General features: G+C 37.0%; 1 protein-coding gene across 1 annotated transcript in view; it reads left to right on the top strand.

Annotated features, from left to right (window-relative positions):
- The window catches only part of LOC140122856 (chitin synthase chs-2-like), a 28,666-nt gene extending 13,368 nt beyond the window's left edge, over positions 1–15,298 (top strand). The window contains exons 9-16 of the mRNA XM_072144101.1: positions 2,257–2,436; positions 3,835–4,222; positions 7,685–7,731; positions 8,436–8,500; positions 11,135–11,245; positions 11,371–11,588; positions 14,323–14,383; positions 14,783–15,298. Of these exons, the coding sequence (XP_072000202.1) occupies positions 2,257–2,436; positions 3,835–4,222; positions 7,685–7,731; positions 8,436–8,500; positions 11,135–11,245; positions 11,371–11,588; positions 14,323–14,383; positions 14,783–14,842 (1,130 nt within the window). The 3' untranslated portion in view covers positions 14,843–15,298. The remainder of the gene's footprint in view (positions 1–2,256; positions 2,437–3,834; positions 4,223–7,684; positions 7,732–8,435; positions 8,501–11,134; positions 11,246–11,370; positions 11,589–14,322; positions 14,384–14,782) is intronic.
- Positions 15,299–22,297: the final 6,999 nt, after the last annotated feature.

Here is a 22,297-nt window from a genome sequence, read left to right as displayed (position 1 = left end):
AAGTATACAGCAAGCCCCCTTAATATACACCTGGCCAGCCCCCTTAAGTATACAGCCAGCCCCCTTAAGTATACAGCCTGCCAGCCCCCATAAGTATACAGCCCCCTTTATTAGCCGGCCATCCCAGTTCAGTATACAGCCAGCCATGTTTAGTATACAGCCAGCCCCATTTGCAAAGCACATTAAAAAAAACTTCCATACTCACCTTCAGGCGGTTCTGATGATCTTAGCCTCTCCCTGATGCTCCGTTCCCCGCAGCTGGTCTTCGGTCTTCTCTTCTCTCTGTTGTAGCAGCCGGCAGATACGCATCCATGCAATCTGCCGGCTAGCACACACTATAATGTCATCAGCAGCGAAACCGCCGCATCATATTGTGCGCTGGCCGGCCGGGCGATCGCATGGACGCGTATCTGCCGGCTGTTACAAAAGAGAGAAAAGGAGCTGCGAAGACAGAAGATGAGCCACCAGAAACCATACCGAATAACATTGGGAGCCACTCCGACCATCGGGCCTCCGGAGGGTGAGTATGTAATTTTTTTTAATTGACTTGTGTATAAGCCGAGGTAAGGTTTTCCAGCACATTTTATTGTGCTGAAAAACTCAGGTTATACACTGGTATATACAGTATACCATTTTGAGGTGGCTATTTTTGTATAAATACCTTTGATTTCTTATTCATTATAATACCCTGCAATACTGATGTTATGCAGGATATTATAGACTGACAGACTACCTGTAAAGTCCTGTCTGCGATAAGATCTTACAGGCATTTTCCATTGAGAGCCCTGAGGTCTTAGAGTAGACCCCAGGGTTGCCATAGCAACAATCGTCGAAAACACTTCATGGCCAATTGGGCAGAGGATCCCCCTGCAGGCATTGAAATTCAGCAGTTGCATTGGCCATGGTATTTAACGGTTTAACAACTGCGACCAGTAATCTCTCCAACTGCAGGTGTTACAAAGGGATGTCATCTGTAAATTACAGAGTTCCCCAAGTTCAGCTACAAACCTAGAATGTAAACCCATTTTCACAGTTCCAGATCTACTAGCAGCACAGATAAAGGTATAGTTACACAGCTCTCCAGGGCTGCCAGGAATTAGTATATTTCGTGCTGAAACTAATGCAACTAATTGCTCAGAAATTATGGGAGCTAAAAGTAAATTCCATTGGAACCAGAATTGGAACAAAAAAGGATGCATAGTGCTGGAATCAGAGGAGGTAGTGAAAGGTCCTCTTACTTTTTATCATAGATAAGTATTTTAATTTTTACCTGTTGGCTCCACCTAGCTGCCAACTCAGATTGAGGCAAGGTTAATTCAGTGTAAGAGGCTATTCCTTCCTCATACTTTTTCTACAAGTTGTAACACAGCACTTAGAGATTCTAATTTCTCCATTTCCTACTATTGGCTTATATTCCTTAGATGCCGCAGTCAATTCCACCCATGTGACATAGAGGTTTTTGAGAGAGATTGGGCATTTTACTAATCCGTACCACTGCCAATTTTACTGCAGGGTACCAATGTCTGCAGATGGTGGACAGGGGCTTAATGAAAGGTTTACCTCTACTAATGCCACAATAATAATTTTTAGTGTATAATTGACTTGATCAAATGATTTCTCAGCAAAGTCCTTTGGTGGATTTGGGATTGGGATTGGCAGTGTCTGCAATGATGGTATACACTGTAAACATTTTTTTCTAAAAAGTTTTAAAATTGCTGGGGTTTTTTTGTCCACTAGCCCCCTGAAAACCATTGCAAAAGCAATTACAAGACAAGAATGAGGTGTTCCCTTGTATCATTTTATCTTTTAATTTAAAATGTTATGGGTCTTGCAAAGCAGCATTTGAAAAACTATTTATATTTACATTTACTTAGGCCATAAGATGAACAGTGGAGAATATATAATGTAAAACAAGAGTTAATAAAAATGATCAAATATATATTTTTACTGAAAAAATACTACAACGCTGATGGCAGTGCTCATAGGTCTCTGCCAGGCAGTGGGTGTGGGCCGTAACCAAGGCTCTATGGGCCAAATGTTGTTGTGCACCCCTGGTCTAACAGGAGTAAAATGCAAAAATGAAGTCTAGAACCAAGCCACTCACTTAAATGCAAAAATGAAGTCCAGAACCAAGCCGGAAAGTTAGTTAAAAAATAATCTATTAAAATTACTGGACTTTTTAGAACATGACAATTTCTCTGCATGGGCATATGTGTCTTGCTAATAGGTAACATATTTTTTGGATTCTGTTTGCAGGATCGTTATCCTTTCTTTTTCAGTGGGATACTAATGGAAGTATTGTGTTAGCGATTCTACCTCCTGCATTGTACACTGCAGTGTGTTATATAGCAAAACCCAGCACTCAGATTAAAATCGCTGTGTGCCTTAGTATTTGCTATGCTTTTTTGATGTTGGCAACAATTTTAACAATCATTGGTAAGTCTGCATAAGTCATTAACAAATAATATACATATTTCCATGAAAATGGTTTGGCATTATGCTCCCTGCTCAGCACTTGATAAAAGTGGTCGAATGTTGAGGGGATAAGTAAAGGCTATAATATGGAACAGAAAAATGTGCTTTGGATTTACTAGAATTATTGATCAAAAATCAGTTCCAGATCCTAGTCAAAAGCCTCTAGGCTAAACTAGTTCCCCACGCTGTACTGACAAGATGCAAAGTTATTGAAACAGTGCTGTGTAGAGCTGGGAATTTGTTCCTTCTGGAATAGATATGTGGGTTTGACTTTAATCACACTTCATATCTTTAGACTTCTTGAAAGTCATGCTTCATCGGAAAGTAGCTGCCTTACAAATTATTTAAAAAAGGTAATGTTTTCTTTATCCTGGAAAATGTATTTGCATATTTCCAAGAATCCCCCAGTGGAGCGTCAATGGATGTAAGTCTCCACACACCTCCAAGTGCTCTAGCTCTTACTCCCTGATCAACAATTAAGGTGCATCTCGCTCCAGCTGGCAACAGACCAAGGGCTCTTTCATGTTGTCATTAGTGCTTAGCTGCAGTTGCCCATCCGTTGTGTTTTGTCTCTGTTGTGCCTCCGTTTTTCTTCTTTTTCTTTGAAAGCATCACACCCGCATCCATAAAAAAAATACAGGTTTCATTATTTTATCACAGATCAGTGAAAATACAAGCCAATGTGAAAACACCCACAGAAATCAATGGCTTTGTGAGGCATCCATGGAAATCCCAGAACGTTAAAACCAATGGCAATGTGAAAAAGACCATAGACCACAGATCTTCACACTATTGCTAGAATTGATTCATGAGACTTCTCTTATTAGAAATGAAGTTTTTGAATATATGTAAAAAAACTCTTTCTGGGCCATTTGTTAAAAGGATTTTTTTAGCAGTTTTGACCAATCAATCATATGATGGAGAGCGCAGAGCTGAAGTTATGCTCTCCTTGCAAGAGAATGCCCTCACTGCTGTCACTGCATTTATGCACTACTGTGGAGAGCTCAACTTTAGTACTGAGTTCTTAATCTCTGGGACTTTTCACTTGACTACAGCATTAAGCTCTCTGCCTCTGTGACTTTATAGAAATAATTAACATATCATTTCAAAGTTGATTTTCTGAGTGATGCCACCAGATTGGGCCATATAAGGAACATGATTTTGAAGATGTTAATATGCTTTATGAGGTGCTGGTAGTCATTTATTAGGTTAATTTTGTAAAGATTTATGTTTAAGTGTCCCATGTAGCATATTTCATTTGGTTCCTAACTCTAACATATCTGAAATGATTGCCTTGTATATAAATGTTATCATTTGTAACACATTTAATCTAACCTCTAAAGTCTAACTTTTTTATAGGTGATATTGTCAAACAAGGAACATTAATGACTCCTACAGGTCTATTTCTAATTTCAATGGGCGCAATATATACACTCACAGCTCTGTTACACCCTAAGGAGTTTTATCTATTGATATATGGTCTACTGTACACTCTATGTGTCCCAAGTGGGTATCTTATACTAACAATCTACTCATTGGTGAACATGCACATAGTTTCCTGGGGAACTAGAGAGACAGTGGCACCTAAGGACAAACCTAAGGAAAAAACAAAAAAACTGAAATACCAAAAAACCTGCAAGTGTCTCTTTTGGAATGTAGAAGTACAAGTCCATGATGAAAAATGTAATATCCAAGATGAAAAAATTGACATAATAGAAGATCAAAGTAAAACGTTGGATTCTATAAGGTAACACTTGAATATTAATACTTATTTTCACTTATTTTAATTATATAGATGTAGCATTAAAAAAAGGAGATAGTAATATTTTTGAGTTGGAAATGTTATGTACAAGTCTTTATAAAGTTATAATTCCTGGAACATGACCAGCATTTGTGACCTTTCCCCACTAACGCCAGCTCCACACAATTCTGTGATGGGTAGGCCGGAGCTTCTTAATATATCCCGTGCGACAAGAGGTCTCGGGACACACAATGCAATGAAATTGCGTCTTAAACTAGACAGTCTTAAAAAGTAACTGTACAGTTTTTTTTCCCCACAAATCAATAGTTCTTGGGATGTAAAAATACTTTGCCTATTATCCTATGTTCAGTAGTTTCTTTGCTAACCCCTCAGATTACAATTCTTAAGGAGATCGCACTGGTTTCGGACGCCATCTTGACTACAGTCCGCCATCTTAGATACAGCGGCCATGTTCCCTGACCATTGTCAAGTTCATGTCATGATTCAAACTTCATTTTATGTAACCTGTTTGCTCGCCTGTCAGCTAATACCCTTTGACATTTAATGAGAAGCCAGTCTGTCCTTGACTATATTATGATTCTGGAGTCCACTCATCTTATTCTTCTCAGCAAATTAGTATAAACAATATCTGTGTACAAGGTCTCTGAGAACTGAGCACAATTAATTCACTTTTTTCCCAGAATGTGCTGATGTCCAATAGAATAAGTGCCTTATCTCCTTTCATACAACACCCAAAATGCTGATTTCTCTGTATTAAAATACAGCTGGGGTTTTTTGAAATAAACAGTATTTTTTGAGTGCATCGGAAGACCGGACTGTGTCTTTCTTTTACTCTGTCATCTCGCTGCCGGCAGCTATCTCATCCTCCCTCAAAGGGTTAATTAGGACTCACCTTACAAAAGTCAAGAGGGCTCTTGGGGCCCTGCATAAAAATCCCTATCACCTATCAGTCCCTCCATCCCAGTCATGTGATTCTACAGAACAATCTCTGTCTCTCTCTGCACATTATCCTGCTCCCTGTGCAGATAAGCTACTAACCCTTACTGTTCATACAGCACAGGCTATAGACTTCAAGTACTAATGATTTCTACCACTTAATACATGTTCCCTGCTCCTCTAGCTGCCAGGCTAGTCACTTTATACATGCTGTATGTGCAGTGTTCAGTGGATTTACTTGTGGCCTGGATTTAATGCTAAATTACTTTGAGAAAAAACAAAAGGCATCATCGGATCTGTGGGCAAGCTTTCTAGCCTTAGCTTGAGGGCATAGATAGGCAGACATTAGTCTCCGCCCACTTCACCTCTGGTGAGAAAGTTTTTTGTAAAACACTTTCAGAAAAAAAATGTCATAACTTTGGAAAGAAAAGAACAAGCAGCGCAAAGTAGGCATCAATCTGTTTGTTTTCAAAGGGGTAATCACTTATAATAATTTGGTAAAATCACTATAGCTTATGTCTATAACCTTATGATAAATGTGGTGAAAGGTGTTTTTTAAAAATAGTAACAAAAGTTTGAGCATGCCGCTCACTCACTTGGATTGATGGGGGTAAACAATTATATTCATTGGTAGAGTCCAGTGCACGGATCCAGGGGAGTCTTGTCGGCAAAGACAACTACTAAATGAAAGTTGTATCCGGCACTCTAAGCTGAATAGTACAAAAACATACTTTTATTAAATATTCATTAAAAAGGGATAGAATTGCACAGTCCCATAGACTGTGCATTTCAAGCTATACAATTCAGTTCTTACTAATGTTATGAGATACCAAAAGCTCAGTTAAAAAGACAAAGAAACGGGTGTATGGAGTGCATGATGTCATGCGCATGCGTACTAGAAAAATTGCTGCACATAGAAACATAGAGCTTAGGGAAATTAGATTCCAATACAAATTACAAACACGGAATATGGAAAAAGACAGAGAGACACATACTTAGTGTAATATAAATACATTGTGTCTGTTCTATTGTTCAACCCTTTAGGTGTTCTAGTTTCCAATTTAAGGATCAGTAACCCTTTCTATCCCTGTTACAGAAAGGGTGAATAAATCTCCTTCATGTATTTGTAAAAAAAATTTATAAAGGCTGGATATGTTTTTTTTCATCAGGTTTGGAACCATCAGATACATGTTCTGATATTATTTTTTTTGAGGGGGCGAATTGTGCTGCCTACATACTGTATACCACATTCTGTGTACAGCATACATTCAGCTAAGTATTCTACATATTTAGTACTGCAGTTGATAAATGATTTGATATTCCAAACCCTATTATTATGTCTAGCAGAAAATGTGAAAGTGTTTTGCATAACAGTAGTTATTACATCTGTTGCCCCCACATTTATATGATCCTTAAATACTAAGCCAAGTATCACTAACCTATAGTATATGCATCTCAGACCATGAGTATGAACTGAATTGTAAAGTTTGAAATGCGTAGATCTATGGGACTGTGCCTTTTTTAAATGGATATTTAATAAAAGTATGTTTTTATTCTATTCAGCTTGGAGTGCCAGATACAACTTCTTTTCAAGGTTTTTTTAACATTTTTTTTACACAAATCATGACAAAATTCTGATATAAAAAGCATTATAAATTATGCCCACTGTGTTTGCTTAGCTCTGTTTGTTTTTATTTTACAATACTATTAGTAATTTAAGGAAGCTTTGCATCAACATATTTTCACATTTGTAACCTTTTAATACTTCAGTGTACAGAGCTGTGTAAGATATCATTTTTTGTACGCTGAGTTGGCGGTTTAATTTATACCATTTTAGGAATTGCACTTTTGGCATTTTTTACTCAAATTTCAATGGGTGGCAAATGGTGAAAAATTGGATATTTGGTAATTTGAATTACCCCATTTTATTTGTCTATTTATTATTATAAGCATTCTAGTGAAAGGGAGGGTTATTTACATGTTTTTTTTTTTTTAAATAACACATGTCTAAATTGCCCATCTTGGCCACTTAAAAAAATTGGAATCGGGGTTGATTTGATCTTTTAATTCTTTTATTTTTATGAATTTTTGGACAGTGTTATTTATTCTTTTACTATTTTATGAAGCCCTTGGAGGACAGGATTGCTAACACAATATACTGCAATTTAAATAAGCGTCTACCAGCTCTCACGGCCACAGTTTGACAACCTCCCTGATGAAGTCACATTCCTCAATGTTTGGGTGCTGAGCTCAGGCTTGACCACAACATCTAACAGTCCCAGCACTGAACATTACTGTTGATGGCAGGTGTCTGTGCTATAATACAGCAGGCAACTCAGCCCATGAGCCTTCTCCATACAACCTTCATGCAATACTTATGTAAATATCCATCAGTTTGCTTGAAGGGGTTAAGGCCAGTGTACAATACAATGAAATAAAATAAAAAGGACATTAACACAAATTAAAGCAAAGTCAGAAAATTACATTTTCTTTTCATGTCTTTTTTTGCAGGGAACAATCTAATATAAATGAAGTAAACAGAATAACATATGAAGAAAGTAAGTCTATATTTGCAGTATTAATAATAATTTTATGTGCATATAATAACCGACATATTTCTTTGCACTTTATAATCATTAAAACTGCCTTCACTATTTAATATTCCCCGCCAAACAACCCGTTTTACTGTTCTACGGCTGTTACCAATAATACCAATCTGTAATCGAACACCCAAAATATGTTTATAGGGTATAACTGAACTGTTTGTAACATATAGTATGTGTAACAAGGCATTCACTTTACCCTTTTATATTTTAGTTCGTCAAGTTTGGACATATTGGCCAGATTTACTGATTTTATATAACATTTTAACAGCATATTTAGCTCAGTCCATTTCAAAATATTATGCCAAATAATGATTCTAGAACATTTTTGAAACTTTTCTGAACCCCATCAATTTAACTCCAAATTTTTGCCAAAATTAGGTGCACAGCAACAAATCTTGAAGGGGTTTTTCTCCCCCTGTACTACTAATCATAAAATAGATTATTAGTGGATAATAGGTGATGGTGCCACAACTGGTTCTGCTGATGTGGTCAGAGCATGAAGAACATAGCTCCATGCACATTGTATTATCTGCCTGGCATTGTTGCCGCTACAGCTTCCATTGAAGCTAAGCTCTTGTTCAGTTTGGTGTTGTTGTAAATTATGTATGCATATGCATTTGTATCAATCAATTTAAACATTAGTTCTCTTTGTTTAGGTTGGATTTCAGAATTGCAGCGGAAATCAAAATATAATAAGCTAAAAGAGGAGAACTTTGATGAAGTGAGTGATGGCTTATTTATTAACCCCTTAAAGGAAACCTACCACTTGAAGTGGCAGGTTTCCGATGGAAATACCGGGCACCAGCTCAGGGTGAGCTGGTGCCGGAGCTTATTTTTGTTAGTGTTTTAAACCGCGGTATCGCGGTTTAAAACACTTTTTAAACTTTATAGCCGGCGCTTACCGTGCGCGCGGCTACATAGGAAGTGAAGGAGAGCCGCGCGCATGGTAAGCGCCGAGCGCGTACCTCCCTGCGCCGGCTATAAAGTTTAAAAAGTGTTTTAAACCACGATACCGCGGTTTAAAACACTAACAAAAATAAGCTCCGGCACCAGCTCACCCTGAGCTGGTGCCCGGTATTTCCATCGGAAACCTGCCACTTCAAGTGGTAGGTTTCCTTTAAGGACGGAGGGTTTTTCGGCTAATTTCTCGCTCTCCAACTTCAAAAATCCATAACTTTTTCATTTTTACGTGTACAGACCTGTGTGAGGGCTTATTTTGTGCGTAACAAATTTTACTTTCCAGTAATGTTATTTATTTTAACATGCCGTGTACTGCGAAGCTGAAAAAAAATTCCAAATGTGGAAAAATTGAAAAAAAACCGCACGTGCGTCACGTTCTTGTGGGCTCAGTTTTTACGACTTTCACTCTTCGCTCCAAATAACATGCCTACTTTATTCTTTGGTTCGGTGCGATCGCGGTGATACCAAATTTATATAGGTTTTATTGTGTTTTAATACATTTTCAAAAATTAAAAGAATGTGTACAAAAAAGAAAAAAATTTTTTTGCCATCTTCTGACGCTAATAACTTTTTCATACTTTGGCGCACGGAAATGTGTGAGGAGTCATTTTTTGCGAAATGAGGCGACGTTTTCATTGCTACCATTTTGAGGTCTGTGCGACATTTTGATCATTTTTTATTTCATTTTTTATGTTATGTAAAAAGGTGTAAAAGTCGCATTTCGGATATTTGGGCGCCATTTCCCGCCTCGGAGGTCACCGCCGGCCGTAACCGTTTTTATATTTTGATAGATCGGGCATTTTGGGACGCGGCGATACCTAATATGTCTGTGATTTTTACTGTTTGTTATGTTTTATATCCGTTCTAGGGAAAGGGGGGTGAACTTTTAATATTTTATTAATTTTTTTTATTTTTTAAACTTTTTTTTTTCTTTTTTTTTTCACTATTTTTTAGACCATCTAGGGTACATTAACCCTAGATGGTCAGATCGCTCCTACCATATACTGCAATACTACAGTATTGCAATATATGGCGTTTTTGCAGGTCTTACATTACAATGAGCCACTGGCTCATTGTAACGAACCTGCATAAACCATGTAGCCTCGTGTCAAAAGAAGACCCGAGGCTACCATGGTAACCGATCGCCGCCCCCCGATGACGTTCGGGGGCGTGGCGATCGAAAAAAAGATGGCGACGCCCGCGCGCCGCCGTCTTTTAAACGCCGCCCGCGACTTTGCGGGCGGCGTTTAGAGGGTTAATAGCCGCGATCGGTGCAAGCACCGACCGCGGTTATTAGCGGTGGGGGTTTTGTGCAAAATGCAAAAACCCCCACCTCTGTATGAAGAGGACTCAGCCCGTGAGCCCTCTTCATACATCCCTTATACCTCTGCGCCGTAGAGCTACGGCGCAGAGCGTAAGGGGTTAAAGTCTAGCAATGAAAATTGTAAAAACACTCGCAATGAATAGTTTATGATCAAAGGCACATTGGGTCATACCCGTATGCTGGTCAGATCTCACAGAATGGGCAGAATGCAGTGGACTCCAGGTGTTCTTGCATTAGTGGAATATGATGCCAGGACTCCCTGTCGGCTGAAAAGCAGCATCTACACTACAGTGGACATCTGCAATAAAGCTTCTCTAAGCCTGTGAGACCTCTCCTTGCATTCTTAACAACGTTATTGTTAAAGATTTACATTTTTTGTAAAGGTGTTAAACAAAAAGTTTATAAATTTCTCTGTGATCATATTGACGCAAAGAATTTAGATCACACAGTAAAAACTAAGGCCGTAAGAAAATGGCAAAGCTTCAAACTTCCTAGTTCATTGTATGAAATATTAAATTATGCTGCTAGGAAGTATTATTTGTCCTGAAGAAAACAAGCTCTCTTATGGCTCTGTAAAGATAAAAATAGGTGGTGTGCATTATAAAAAAACAGAAACAAAACTGGAAAATGTCACATACTTCAAAGGTTTAATGAGTTTAAAGGTGCTGTACAACTAAATGGATTTGGTTGGCATACTGAGGCTAAGATGTGCAAGGACACTGCAGTAAAAGCCTTGGTTTTTGAAAGACTGACATAGTCCTTCCATTCTAAAAATGCCACATGCCACAGAGACCAGCATCAGCCCTTCAGACCCATAAAAGTCAGGGTAAATTGGATTAGAGAGGTAATCAAGTATGAGCCCTACCATACAAATTAAACTATATGGCAGCAATTGAAACAGTCAAATCATATCCCATGGAGAGGTGAAGACTTCAATATTATCATAGAATTGGTATAGAACAGTATTTTCCTAATAATATATTTTTAATTGCAAGCAAAACACAAGCTACAATATGTAAAATTATGAAAAGTGAACTACAATGAACAATAATTCATTGCTGACTTCTGTAGGAAGAAATACCATTCTGGGAAGATGTCATCAGACGATATTTGGAGCCAATCAATGAGGATAAACACAAGCAAGACATGATTCAGAGAGAACTAAAGTCTTTGAGAAATAAGGTAAGTGCCAGCTATTGTATGAGGTATGGGATGGCTATATACCACTACATTTCTCTTATCTAAAAATCTATCTTGGCTATTGTATAGTTTTGATTTGATATTTACATGTCTTTTTCTATTAACAGGTGACTTTCATTATCTTTATGATCAATTTGCTGTGGATTGTTGCAACATTTTTCTTGCAAATCATAGGGAAAGATGTACACCTTGTTCTGCCTAAGATCTATATGAATGGAACTATCTCAGAAACTGAACACCTGAGAGTGGACCCAATTGGATTCATGTTCTTACTGTCATTCGCTCTTCTAATAATATTACAGTTTGGGGCTCTTCTGTACCACAGGTAAAAATAATAACTGTGGAGCATGTATTTCTATTTGTTTGTTTTGACTATTTTAACTACTAATGTTTAAGTGCTTAGTGAATGGTTTTATTAAACCTATAGTAGACTTTCATTGCATTGAGATAGCATGGAAGTTCTAATAGTTATTTACTCATTAAATTGGGTTGAAGCCCATAATCCTATAGTCAGTTGATGTAAAATGTGGCAGACATCTATTTCTCTCCACCCATTACTCTTGGAGTAGATCAATAACAATATTCGCAGACCGATCAAGGAACCTAGTGTTTCTGTTTAGGGTCTGAGTAAAGAGTAAGGCAGATTATGAGCCAACTCTTGGGATTTGTTCCAGTGGTAATGAGCTCCACTAAGAAAAATTGTAGGTGCAGAAATTAAAAGTAACTGTTTTACTTCCAGATCTCATAAAAAAAATCCCCTGCATAATAACCATTGTTATTATCTGACTTGAAATTAATACATGTAATAGGCCTGGGTAGGACAGCCTGAGCATAAGAGTGGTCAACATAGGCTGTGAAAAACTATAGTCTATCAATGATCCATGAAAAACAGTTCTGGCTAGGACATGCTCTACTTATTAACAGAATATCTGTGAGTACTGATCAAATAAATAGCACTGGCACACAAAGATGGCACACAATTTTCATAGTTGTGTGCATCTGTCCTATGCAGACAAGTTTGACTCTATGGTTACAGACCACAATCAATTATTTTGCTAACACAGTAAAATAGCAACAAGCAGGTGTTAGAGGATTGAACAAATCTGTGGAAACAGACTACAGAGAATTTGGTTATAGTCTGTTACCATGAAGATCGCTAAGAATTTTTACAGTCAAAATTTTTGAGCCATAAAACATATCTAAACTTTCAACAAACTTTGCAGGAATCAGAAGGACAATATTGTACATGAGGAGTAAGACTGTTTCTGACCATTGTGTTATATGGAATCTTAATTTTCTAACAACTTTCATCTCTGCAGCTTTAACTGAACTGTGCTTCTGTGGTTTACTAACTCCCGACTACTCTCTCCTTCTCCTTGCTCCTATGTATTCTGATGCTTTTGTCTGCTTTGCTAACAAGATAGAATGTCAGATTGAAAAGCAGATTATTAGGGTAATAGGAAGGATGATAACTGAGCAAAGCTAAGTGGACAATAAAGCACTTTGCTCAGAAAACCTATAATATAGTTTGTATATGATATACAGTTGTATTCACTTGTAATGTCGATTGGTGCTCTTTGTTTAAAAGATACAAACCATGTTAGCAATTAAGGGTAAAAGCACCACACTTGGCAGGGAAAAGAGAGACTATGGAGGCTCAAAAATATTACATTTTGTCAAATTAAAACAACTAAAAGACCACAAGAAATTTTCCAGCACTTAAGGCAGTTGTCCTAGGTATTTATGTTATACCTTCTCTACAGGAGAGGGGACAACTAGTTCATTAGTGATGGTCCATGAGAAGGGGAATCACAGCACTCCAGAGAATGGGGATCCCTTTCTGTATTTTCCACGCCACCCATTCAAAAAAACGGGAGCCCCTTTCTCTGTATTGCCTGAGGTCTCATTCTCTTAAGCGATGGGGAGCAGTCTGTCCCACCACCAATCAGTTAGTTATCCACAATCCTGTGGATAGGGGATAACTTATATACTCGGGATCTCCCTTTTAACTGAAATCTGTGATAATGCATGTACATTCAAAAATGCTCTGATTCACAAGTAAATTAATAATGAATTTAATTAATGACATTAATCTATTGCCGATATTATATAAAGAGCTTGGATTAATAGAGGTTTTTGAGTGAGTGTTTAGCAAAGGTTCATATACAATAGTCCAAATTATAACTCTTAGAAAAAAATGAATTGAATCCAATTGGATAATAAATAAGGATACATATTTAGTTCAGTCCCTAGGAAAAAAAAGAATAATTTACAATAGTATATTTATCATGGACTACTGGACCTATTTTCAGATGAATAGCATAAACAGGTTATAAGGAGAGTTTGGATATAACAAGCTTAGCGAATGTAGCAAGCACCTTTAAAGGTCAAAGATGAATTCTGCCATATTTGGGGCTATAGTAACCACCGGCATATCCAGTGTACAGAAACTAGAATCAGGGCACAATCATCACAGGCTTAAGACCGGCACAGATCAATACCCTGGAGGAGTATTGTGACTTTAAGCATTCCTTTATCATGCACATTTTGTCATAGTACATAACTTCTAGTCAGTATGATAAGGTGCAGGGAGGGTTTAAACATGTATACCACTGTATAAAACTCTAAAATGTCAGAACAAATAAAAGCTAAAAACACTAAAAACATACTGTAAACACTAAAACAGACAGTACAAACACAGCAGGGGAAAAGTCACAGAAATTAAATGGTTGAAAACACTAATAAGACACTATAAACACTAAAGGAGACACTACAAAAATAGCAGGGGTACTACACATTTAGATAGCAACCACTATAAATTGCAATTTGCTATCTACTATTGTTTGGCTCTAATGAAAAAGACAAATTAAGTGAGAGATGTCAACTGTAAGGGCCATATTGGCCTTTTTATATGTCAATAAGTATTAGTAGGGTGGAATTATTTAGTTACTATACAATTGTCATGGTGTGAAAGTATGTATTTCCTTCTGTATATCCGTAACCGCAATTTATTACAGTATGCTTTTTGATACTGATGCTCATCCCTTTTATACCTACAGAATATTTACTTTCGTTCATTTTATTGCTTACAAGAATAAAAAGGAAAGAAAGAACAAGCAAGTAAGTTATTTAACAAAAAAGTAAGTTATTTAAAGACAAAATGGGGGAACTTATGGTGACAAAACCTACAGAGGAAAGAAAAAAACAGAAACACCCTTAAAGACTTGTGTGAGGGTTTGGTACAGTTGATGGGAAATAAGTTATTATAGTGTTCTATCCCTTTAAATTTTCACTTGAATACATTAAAGCACTGAATAAAAACTGCTAAAGATACAGATGTTATTTTTCCCTTTCTCTTGGCTGTATATACAGTATCCTGAGATGAGTGATTTATGAAAAAAACATGATCTTACATTAGTATGTTGGATTTTGCTATTTATTTCTACATCCAGTGACTGCAATATGTATAATATGTATCAAGTTTACACCACATAAAAAATTCATATGTTTCTTTTATAGGATACCACTGATGAAGTAATAAGAGGGGTCACCATTCAAAACACATATGCAGAAGAGTAATATATAAATCTATTTGATTTACCATGGAGTCTGCTGTATTTACAATATTCTCAGACAAAGATCCATGATACATGAAAAATGGATCTTTGCTAAGTTATAGTTTACTTCTAAGTTATATTAACTCTTTTATTATGTACTTATTTCTGAAATCTTTTTATACTTCTTTTTTCATCTTTATAGATTACCAATACTTTCAAACATTCAAACATTTTTCCTTCACTGTCTACAAAAATAATTATCTATCACATATTTATATAATTGGCCTCATATGTCTTTGATGAAAGTGTATCATGCTACATGGTTCTCATCAGAGTCCTTTATTAATGTTTTTGTGGAATAAGTTAATGTTGTCATGGGTACCATTTTGGGATACATGTGCCTTTTAGGCCTCATTCACTCGATCGCATATGGCGGGATTGAGATAGCAGCAAAAACGCATACTGTGTCTCACCGCAATGGGACTAAACAGTACTTCACAGCAAAATATATGCTGAAGATCTACCAACAGTGAAACTCTTCTGTATTGGAGACAGTGGAGCTGCCAGTAGAAGCTTTTAACAGTATTTGTGGTAACTTACTGTAAATGTCTGAGTAAAGAAGAATTGTCAACATCTTCTGGGAGGATCAGAAGTCACTGCATTGAATGATGTGCCAAACTGAGCCACTATACACTTAATTTTACAATGTTACCTATTAATAGATAACACAGAACCACATAAAAGTTGAAGGATATAACTACCTTTTCCCAGTATAGTGATCTCAACCCATGTCACGAGGAAATAATCTGCCATCGAATACATTTTCCTGATCTGAAGTATTTCTATGATCAGCTGATAACTCTATTATATGAACAAGAAAGAAAAAGTTGGATGCGAACACAGGATCAAATAATGTCAACAATATTTATTAATTCATGAAAATACAACAATAACCACAAGACATCAAAGAATTAAAAACTCTTAAAAATACACCCAACTGATGTATATAGCTGCCAAGGGCAATAGTGCCCTAAACTCCCTATCTCAATCTAATGGTGCACAAGTAAACTGGTAACTTATAAATCAAATATCATAGTCAACATAAATCCACATGGATGCAGATAATACAATAAAGTGACCTGTGCAAAATAGTCCATAGCCTAATTCCTTGATGTCTTGTGGTTACTGTTGTCTTTTGATGAATTAATAAATATTGTTGACATTATTTGATCCTGTGTTCGCATTCAGCTTTTTCTTTCTTGTTCATAACATAGTTCATTGGGATGTGTGTATGCTTTACAATTTTTGTACTTTGGTAGTGCCTGCTCATCTTTTGTTTAGTCGACAGCTGATAACTCTAATAACTAATGTAAAAAATAGATAAAAAGTTGTTAACCTATTTTATTGTATGTAATGTTTAATATCTGTAACATAATTTATTATGACACAATGTTTTATATTTGATAGAATAGCAAAGTAATATGTAAAGTTATTTTTTGTCATATTTTTGTATTAAAATATTTAAACTTATTGTGCTGTCAGTCATTGATAAGATCAATACATGCCTGATTTATTCCATAATCATAGATGGCACCAAGGTGGGTTTCGGTTTTTATTACAAATAATTTTTATTAAAAATCGGTTTAAATTTAAAGTTGTTGGCATTAGCGGCTCTTTTTAATGTTAACCAAATTCTGAGGTGTACAAGTGTCATTTTTTGTGGTATGTGTTGGCACATTAATTTATATCCATTTGGGACCTATAAGACTGCGGTGATACCTATCATGTTTATGATTTTTAATGCTTATTTATTTTTATATGTGTTCTAGGGAAAAGATTTTTTTAATATATTTAAAAAAAAAATTTTTTTACCATTATTTCAGACCCTCTAGGGTTCTTTAACCCTGCAGGGTCTGATTGTTGATACGATATACTGCAATGCTACTGTATTGCAGTATATAGCAATTTTTACTGCTGATCTCTAATAGCTTGCAAACTGCTGGCTATTAATGATCATTACACATGCCAGCCTACAAGTCTCAATGAAACTGTAGGCTGCCATGGCAACCGACTGATGCTCTCCGATGATGTCACGGGGGAAGGGAGGGCGATGATCAGCCACCCAAAGTGGCAGTGTCCATGGTATGGTAAGTTAAGTGCCGTGGTTGGGTTCAACCGCAGCACTTAACAGGCTGCGCCAGCAGCGACCTTGGCAGTAACAGCTGTGTCTCAGCTGTATTATACTCTCTCTAATCCCCCCTCACAGCACCAGGATGTTACAGTATGTCCTGGTGCACGTTGGGGTATTAATCACTTACCAGAGTGTTTACCTGTCTTAATTGCCAGGAAATGTTTCATTTTCAATAGTATTTTCAAGTGGTAAACAAAGGTTTCTGTAACAAAATTTTTGGAAAGCTTATTGTTATGCCACCACTGTGTAAACTGATGCTACTTGTATAATTTATCTGCTAGAGCTACTTAGTTAAAGATGTGAAATAATTGGAGGGCATTATATATATTGGAGGCCTGTTTTCTTCTTGCTACCATTACACACGTTGTGATGTGACAAAACTTTATAAACTTTATAAAGGGAATACATTTTTTTAAAAAAATGATACTCATAGTTATTCATTTAGGGTTAATTTGAACTTTTAAAATTTGAGAGCTTTTTTGCAGAGTTTCATTTTTCAGTAATGCCACACGGAAATGACATAATGAGGAATAATGTAAATGATCCATTAAATGTCAGATTCTTAACCCAGGAAGAATTATGACGCCACCTCAGCACCACTAAAATAGACAAAACACCAGGTCCAGATGGCATACACCCCATAAAGTGCCGCATAAAACATTGGTACATAAAATGAGACTGCTGAGAGTAGGGGAAAATCTGTGTATTTGGGTAATCAAATGGCTTAGTGACAGAAACCAATGGCCCAGATTTATCTTAAGTTGTTCTATTTTGCATTGTTTTTTGCGCCTAAAATGTCTCTATTTTGCACCATATTTGTCTAATGTCAAAATTTGATATATTTCATATATTTGCGACTTTTTGTAAAAAGTCTCAATGATAAAAAATTCTATAAATCAGCTTCAGCCGACAACATGCTGGCAACATACAATCATTTAACATTTAGGAATATTCTTCAGACTAATAGTTCTTTTTTGGGAGGATTTTATATTAAAATCCAAAAATGGATATAATTTTATGTTTTAATGATAATATTACTGTTTCAGTTTTGTATATGGAAATGTCCTATGTGTCCTGTGTGTCTTGTACATGATGCGGCCGCAGTTACTGCTCCTTTATCACATTCATTATAAGGAGAACTTGTGGGGCTCAGCAAAATGTCCTTACACTTTATATCACTGACGTATCACTGTGTGCGTAAAGAGGGCGATACATTGCCTGATCCTCCCCCTGAAAGCAGGGGGAAGAGTCAACCTCGGCAAAAGATAGTGATTGGCTGTTGCCATTATATTTGGCTGTTTCCCAATGAGGTTAGTGCCCTTATATGGAAACTGAAATAACTGGGGATCTCCCTCCTGCGGCATGTGTTCAAACAAGGGGGGGGGGGGGTTTAATGTGACCAACCCAATATTATGATGGTTTATATTGTTAAGGTATCCTCATTGTTTTCTGTTTAAAAGAATCAAAAAAATATTAAAAAACATCAAGAAAAGCTGCATGCTTCTAATGCTTCTGACAAAATGTTTATGTGAAAAATAAACATGAAGTTACAAAATTACAAAAAAAATTCCCCATTGAAGTCTATAGGAGAGTGAAAATCTGCATCAATGTGCAGTTTCCATGCAGAATTCTCTGTCAAAACAGATGGGAAAAAAACGCATGCGAAAAATCTGCATTAAAATCACATATAAAAAATGCACATATTGGATGCAGATTTTGTGCATGACAATCTACAACATTTGCAAAGCCAAGTTGATTTATCAAATGTTTTTTGGTTATCTGCGCCTGTTCTGTGGAGCTTTTTTGAGACATTTTTTAAAAAGTTGCATGTCATAAATTAGGAAAAACATCTGAATTACTAAGTTAAATAAGGCGTAAGTGGCTAAAATCCATGCGGCGCCAAATTTTGGAAAGTCTAAAAAAAAGTCTCAAAAAAAGACGCAAATAAGGTGCAGATACAAATTAGAGACAAAAAGGTTGCAAAAAAACACAACAAAAAGTGGCACAAAAGGTGATACACGGTGAACTTACCAGTGGGGTGCTACACGAGTCAGTATTTCTTTTTATTATTTTTAGTAACAACCTCATAGAGGCTTTACAAAGTAGAGTTTAAATTTTTTGCAGAGGATACTAAGTATCAATAAAAAACTTAATACTTACTCTCCAGTGTCCGGATCCGCGGCGCGGCTCCCGATCATATTGTGAACCCGCCAGCAGATCACATGGACGCTACTCTGCCGGCTAAAGAAGAGAGAAGAGGAGCTGCCCTGAACTGCGCTGAAGATCAGGAGCTGCACCAAGCATCCGGACACCGGAGGATGAGTATTAAGTTTTTTATTTTTTATGCGCTTGGCAGGGGGCTGGCTGTATACTGCATGGGGGCTGGCTGTATTCTACATGGGGCCTGGCTGTATACTACATGGGGGCTGGTTGTATACTACTTGGGGGGTGGCTGTATACTACTTAGGGGGTGGCTGTATACTACTTGGGGGCTGGCTGTATACTACATGGGGGCTGGCTGTATACTACTTGGGGCTGGCTGTATACTACTTGGCGGCTGGCTGTGTGCTACATGGGGCTGGCTGTACACTACATGGGGCTGGCCGTATACTACTTGGGGCTGGCCGTATACTACTTGGGGCTGGCTGCATACTACATGGTGCTGGCTGTATACTACAGGGGGCATAGTAGAACTGGTGCAGAGGAAAGCAGACAAGATTATTGGGGGAATGGAAGGACTAGAATACAATAATAGATTATAAAACTTGGGATTATTCAGTTTAGAAGTAAAACAACTAAGGGGAGAACTCATTACAATGTACAAATATCTGGTTGGGCAGTACAGAGGTCTCTCCAAAGTTCTTATACCTAGGCTTATGGCCAGGACAAGGGGGCATCCTTTTCACCTAGAGAAGTGGCGGTTCTACCAAAGGTTCTTTACTGTGCGAGCAGTGAGACTATAGAATTCTCTGCCACAAGATGTGGTAATGGCTGATAATTTGAACATGTTCAAAAGAGGGGCCTGGATGCCTTTCTGGAAAGCAATAATATCACATTGTATTGGAATAAAATTTTTTGTTTTTCTCTTACTTAGGCCATTTGGCATCAGCCTTACAGGGTTTTTGCCTTCTTCTGGATTAACAAAGTTTTATGTATAGGTTGGAATTGATGAACTGATATCATATTGTTTGGGCTCAGCACAAGAGATGAAGAGACAAGAGCTTGGGAAAGTATAACAAGAGTAGTACTTTCCCCAAGAAAACTTTAGTTCACCCAAGCTGTTGAAGTGCTTTTAAAAAAGAAATGCAAATAAAAAAATTAAAATGAATAAATAATTATATACAATATAGATTACTACAATTATTAAAAAACGGTCAAACCAGACTAAAATACATTGTGCCAGTAACATTAAGGGCCAATTTACTATAACATGTATAATGCACATATACAAGCTTGAAAAATGAACCTGTCTCAGAAAGAAGTCTCACCATTAACAAAGGTTAAAATTAGGTTATCAATGTCACATGATCACCTCCATATTCCATGTATTAAGACTATGGTCATATGGTCACTATGGTCATTCCGAGTGTATTTCTTATGAGAAAATAGCCAAGGCTAGAAGAAAGCAGATTTTTTTCCAGCTTCCCAATACACGGCATGGAATATAAAATACTGTTTCTAGGAAGGACAGCTTGTTGTTTGTTCTATGTTGGTTTATTTTAATTGATTTTTATAAGTTTTTATTCAATAAAGGTGAATCTATTTTTATGGATCTTGTCATATCTGGATTTTGTCGCTAGATGTCCCTGTTTATCTATATGACATTCTGACCTTTTCTTTCTTATTATTTTTATGAAAGCCTAATTGGTATAAAATAGGTTTTGAATTTGAATCATCTTATATTTGTTTTAGTTCCAGTGTGCAGTTGGTGTGGCAGGGTCCTGAGTAGCAGTTAACGGATCTGGCACAGAAGCCCTGATAAATATCCCCCATTGATCTGGTGAAGCTGAGGTTATAGAAAAGCGCTGCAGAACCAAGCAATAGTAAAAAACTAGACTTTAATAACTCATGTTAAAAACTTTCGAATATATTTTGCACACATCTGAAAAATCCTGCTGACACTTTTCGCATGTTTACTCGTCCTTAGTGATAGCCTAAATTGGACAAAGATATATTTAAATATAAGTTGGAGCAAGCTGCCAAAGAAAACACATGACCACAAAGAAAAAAAATGGAAAATGGAAAAGGTAAGTAAGAAAATAGGGACAAAGGATTCATCACATACTGAAAGACATGCACCACATAGGTGGTGTTGCAATTTATGTATCACAGGTATCACAGATAATAGGCTTAAAAGAGGTAATTTTATCATTTATTTGTAGACTGGACTGCTGGACATGTTGCTTCTGAAATTACCCTGTCGTGTAGCCATGTCTGTTTGGGAGCAGAAGTACATAAAATACTACCCAGTGTAATACCTAGTTAAGTGTCAAATTGGTAATATGATTCCATGGTTGTATTCAGAATAGGGTAAGCTTCTAGTATAGGCATATTTTTATTGAAAAACAGCAATATTGTAATCATAGTCAGTACGTTATGGAGTACTTAAAGGAATTCAACTAGTTAAAAAAAAAAATCCCTGAAAATACTCACAAACGCTCCTCTTCGTTTAAGTTCATCGCTAGTCTTGACACGCCGGGATCACCTAAAAAAGAAAGTTTTAATTAGCAGCACGGAGAACAGGGACAAGATATCTTGTGCTCCGGACAGCTATTTATGCACACATCCGGACCTCCCATGCTGGGAGCATGGGACAGCAAGGTGATGTCACGTGAGTGGAGTCAATTCATGCCTCACGCTTGACATCACCATGCTGGGAGAGGGATGTGGCGAGGGTGAGCAAAATTAGCAGCCCAGGGTGGTGGACATCTTGTCCCCACGCTGTGTTCTACTCATTATAGCTTTCTTTTATAGGTGATCCCAGTGTGTCAAGACTAGGGAAAGACAGCGCCGGGATCAAGATGAAGAGGAACGGGGGTAAGTATTTGTAGGGTTTTTTTTGTTTTTTTACTGGTTGATTTCTTTAAGTCTACCCTCTTTCATATTAATCTAACTTGTGTTCCTAGGTGCCTGGAAACCAGATATGTTAACTGTTTAAGTACCGTCAAGAGTGATTTTTAAAAATTGCACCGAAATACTCCCTTTATACGTGAATATCTACAGTTCCCTGGCACCTACAAACACAATTTTAGATTCAAATGAAAGAGAAGTGGGTACCATAGATCT

This window comes from Engystomops pustulosus, chromosome 3 (genome assembly GCF_040894005.1).
Source record: "Engystomops pustulosus chromosome 3, aEngPut4.maternal, whole genome shotgun sequence".
NCBI lineage: Eukaryota > Metazoa > Chordata > Amphibia > Anura > Leptodactylidae > Engystomops > Engystomops pustulosus.
Note: the sequence above shows the minus strand (reverse complement) of the source record. Positions and strands in the feature narration are given on the sequence as shown.